This window comes from Cavia porcellus, unplaced genomic scaffold (genome assembly GCF_034190915.1).
Source record: "Cavia porcellus strain 051 isolate PalLab524CR breed Dunkin Hartley unplaced genomic scaffold, mCavPor4.1 scaffold_7, whole genome shotgun sequence".
In the NCBI taxonomy this organism is placed as follows: Eukaryota; Metazoa; Chordata; class Mammalia; order Rodentia; family Caviidae; genus Cavia; species Cavia porcellus.
The window spans coordinates 38940716-38944919 of NW_026947490.1; the positions used below are offsets into that span (position 1 = coordinate 38940716).

The 4204-nt window shown below is 44.3% G+C and overlaps 1 protein-coding gene across 1 annotated transcript; it reads left to right on the plus strand.

The window, feature by feature from the left end:
• Window positions 1-1294: 1294 nt before the first annotated feature.
• On the plus strand, window positions 1295-2125 carry Pmis2 (PMIS2 transmembrane protein). The gene is made up of 2 exons (XM_063252410.1): window positions 1295-1516; window positions 1683-2125. Exons 1-2 carry the CDS (start codon window positions 1364-1366, stop codon window positions 1809-1811), a joined length of 282 nt encoding a protein of 93 aa, XP_063108480.1. The 5' UTR covers window positions 1295-1363; the 3' UTR covers window positions 1812-2125.
• The last annotated feature ends 2079 nt before the right edge of the window (window positions 2126-4204 follow it).

Sequence of the window (4204 nt, forward strand, 5' to 3'; positions counted from 1 at the left end):
TGAACAACTATTTGTAAAACAACAATATGTAAACATCAACTAGTGATATCTTAATATTTTTTTTCTCTGAATGTATATATTCTTGCTGCCTATTTTCTGCTTTGTTTAGTCTTTAAATAAAATTTAAAAAAATAAAATTAAAGAAAATTTCTAAATTCCTATGCTGGGGTCAAACTTGTAATTTTCCTGCCTCAGCCTCCCTGAGTGCTAGGATTATGGATAATTTTCTAATGATGCACAACAAATACCATGAGTTATTAGTTATTAACTCCTAATTCTTCAGAAGAATGGTTGCTTGCTTACCTCTTCAAGATCTTGTAAAGCTAAAATTAAGACATCAGGGGCTGGGGATTTAGCTCAGTGGCATAAGCGCCTGCCTTGCAAGCAGGCAGTCGTGAGTTCGATCCCTGGTACCGATAAAAACAAAAAAAGACAAAAAAAAAAAAAATTAAGACATCAGCCAGACTCTGTTCTCCTTTGGAGCTCAGGGTCCTCTTCCAAGTGACTGTGGTTACAGCACAATTTAGATCCTTGAGGCTGCTTGCACTCTTGCCATATGGTCTCTTTACACTTTTAGCTAAAAAAGACTCCAATCTCTCACACCTTAAACCTCTTTTGCCAATAAGATTAAGTCCTTTTTAAGAACTGACTTGATTGGGATAATCTCCCTCAAGTTTAAGTGACTTGGAAATCTTAATTGTATCTGAAAACTCGCTTAACAACACACAGATGAGTGCTTGAGTAACAAGGTAGATTTATACTCGGGGACAGGAATCCTGACACCATCTCTGAATTCTGCCCACTACCATAGTGATTTCCTTTTCCATTTATTAGTTGATGTCCTACTTTAATAAAGTGCTTCTCCTTTTTTTAAGTCTTCTTTTTCTATTCTTTCTTCCTCTCAGAATGGACTACAGAATTTTTAAAAATTTAGTATCACTCTGACATTATACCTTTTCCCTCTGCCAGTATGTCTAGCTTTCTTACTGCCCTTGTTTCCTTGCTCTCTTCCACAGCTCTCGGGGAGGCTTCCTGGCTCTGGCAGCTCCCTCTGTCAGAGATTAGGGGTGTGCCATGCGAAGTAAGAAAAGCCAAGACCCAGACCTTAAGTCTTCCCACCAATCCCTCTCCAGGGGCCGCGTCCTGACAGCGGGCGGGGCCTGGCGGGGCAGAGCTGGAAGTAGCCTCCAACCCGGACCACACCCCGAGGGGAGCAGCCAATCAGGACTTGAGGTGATAGTTTCCCCATTGTGAAGAACCGGCCTTTTAAGCTCTGGGTCTTGGAATTCTGGGTAGAGCAAGGAGAGGAATAGTGGCCTGGGTCTCTCTTTAAAACGCTCAGACCTCTCAGAGTGGAAAGATCATGAGTGCAGAGGCAGACGAGCGGAAGCCTGATTCGTCTAAACAGTCGCCGCAAGAGAAGGCCCTTCGTGCTCCGCCTCACACATTTCTGACCATCGTGGCCATAATTCTTTTCCCTCCCTTGGGATTGGCAGGTTTCTACTACAACCGCCAGGTAAAACAGTGCCGCAGTCATGGCCTATCCTGTCCTCTGCTTTCCCTCTTCATCTACTTCTGTCCTGGGACGTGGGTAAATGTCTTCCCTCCAAGCTCGAGGGCCCTGAGCATTCCCCCAAGGGATTCTGGACAGGAAACCCATACCTATGCTCCCACCCCTACAGACCATAAAGGCCAACCAGAACAAAGACTGGGATGAAGCTCACCGCAACTCGGCCCGAACTGGCTGGCTGGACGTATTCGCCATACTCATTGGTTTAGGCCTCATTTATGTATTTGCTCTATTTCTCTGAAGTCTATTTATAGCATGACAAGGGTTTACACCCCAATAGATCCACCCACCAAGACACTGACCAGCCACCATACAAGAAACTCGGTGTCTGATTCATGCCCTCATGAGAAACCCACCAACCAAGGAACGCGCAGCCAAGCAACTCAGCAGTCTAGGAACAACTAGACCGCCTGCCTGTACCACTTCCGCTCACCTGGCCCCCAGAGTTTTCATCCACCTCAGCTTCACCCTTCAGGGCCCTACATCCTCTTAGTTCCTTGACACTGGGCTGCTGCTCTCTCAGAAAAAAAATTGAACCAATAAAACTGAAAAGAATGTTCTGGCTTCATGTATATGTGTGTGCACACGTGTGTATGTGTGTATGAAGGGCAGTGTCTCCTACACTCTGTGAAAATCCGAATGTCCTGATAGTGAAGCCCAGAGATGTGGAAATGGGATAAATGTAGATTTATATCCCCCTTGTGATTCTAAAACTGAAAATCCTTGAAGGTTGAGGCATGAGGGTTGCTGTGAGTTTGAGGCCAGCCTGGGCTACACAGTGAGACCCTGTCTCAAAAAAAAAAAACTTCAGAATTTTTCTTGGGCCTGGTTCTTTTTGTCTGTAAATGTGGCACAACCATTGCTAAGAAGGATATTTAGAAAACTGAATCAACAGTTATCCTTTAGTGTTTCCCATTTACGCTAGGATGACAGGCTCCTAGTGTTTCAGAGAAAGTGCAAGAATTAGAAAAAACCATCTTTTTTATCTGTTTTTGTGTAGTGGTAGTTTTTTGTTGTTTGGTTTGGTCTTTTTGAGACATGGTCTCACTATGCAGTTCAGGCTGTTCTTGAACTCACTAGGTAGCGCAGGCTGACCTCTAACTCACAGAGATCCTTCTGCCCCAGCCTCCCAAGTGCTGGGATTACAGGTATGCAAGTGCCAGCAGGCCTGGCACTTCTTCTGGTTTTGTTGTTGCTGCTGTTGTACTGAGCACTGAGCCCAGGGCCTTCTCACTGAGTTACATCCCGAGCCTTTTTATTTTGATGGTCTCACAGATCACTAAGTTGCCAGGCCTCACTCATACTTGTCATCTTTCTGCCTCCAAATCATTAAGTGCCAATGTTACAGGCCTGTGCCAGCACACCCTTCAGCTCTCCCAGCTCTTGAGACCCAAAAACTCATCTTCTAGGGAGAGAACTGAAAAACTTCGGAAACAAAAATAGATTCTGCAGAATAGTTGATGAAGAGGACCTTTCTCTCAATCTGGAAAAGTAACTGGTCCCCCATTCATGCAAGAGGGGAAGCAGAGAGAGAGATTAGATGTCAGTATATTTAAAAAGAGGTCCCTGTTGCCTGCATCTCAGGAATAGGAGTGTCAGAGACCCTAGGTGTTACTTGTGTTTATCCTTTGCACGTAACTCCTAGACAGGCTACAAGATCTCAAAGAAGATAAGCTATACAATGATATAAAAGGCCTCGAATAGCCAAGTTAAATATCCCATGTCCCAGGTTGGTGAGGAGAAGGTGAGATCTTGAGGAATTCCAAGCACTACAGCAAAATATGATCATCAGGGAGGAACTGGGATAATGTAGGAACCATCCACAGTAAATAAAATCTGGATGAAACTTGGATAACAAACATCCAGGGGCTACTTCTAGTACCCTAGCTTCATGAACAAAACTGCACTCATACTCCTAAGCAATAGATTCAGCAGAATGAAGTTTTCACGCCCAAAGAAAATGAGGATTACTGGCAGAAACTGAGTTGTGGAAGAGGCTTCCCCAAACACCATGGCTGCCTCTTTCTAGAAGTACTACTCAGACACACTTCATAGGTTTCCCTGTGTGGTCACACTTTGGTCCTGTGACTTTGGCCCTGTGAGCAGATCTGAGAGCTGCAAACAAACACTTCTCATGGGCACTTCTTTATAATATTCTTCTCTGGCCAATGGAGCAAGTGACATGTAGGGTAATTTTGAAGGCCGTGTATTGTAGAGAGAGCAGAGCCCCCATCCGTTTGGGTCTCTGAATCATTCTAGGAATGATCTCTCTTCATCTACCTTGAGCGGTGAAGAGAAAATAAACTATCATATTGAGGCAGGACATGTGTAGTGTTTCCAAACTACATCAATGCAGAACAAAAGTTATTTTTGTACATCTAGGATTACAGCTTGAAATTTATACTCGGGGGAATCAAAATGGCGGCTTGCTAGGGGATGGGGCGGAGAGTCTCTCCAGAGAAATCATATTAGAAGCTAGAATATGACAACATGGAGAGGGCCAGACAAATGGATAACAATTCTTATTAACCAAGACAGTGCAGCTGGAGGATTTAAAGTCGTGCTGAGACTGTGAAGGCTGATTAACGGGAGGCTGCAAATCCCGCGCCTTTAAATCAACAAACTAACCCGTGG

Coding starts and splice junctions, on each gene's coding strand:
- Pmis2 (XM_063252410.1), top strand. CDS start 1,364: ATGAGTGCAGAGGCAGACGAGCGGAAGCCTGATTCGTCTAAACAGTCG. Junction 1,517..1,682: donor GTTTCTACTACAACCGCCAG/GTAAAACAGTGC, acceptor CCACCCCTACAG/ACCATAAAGGCCAACCAGAA.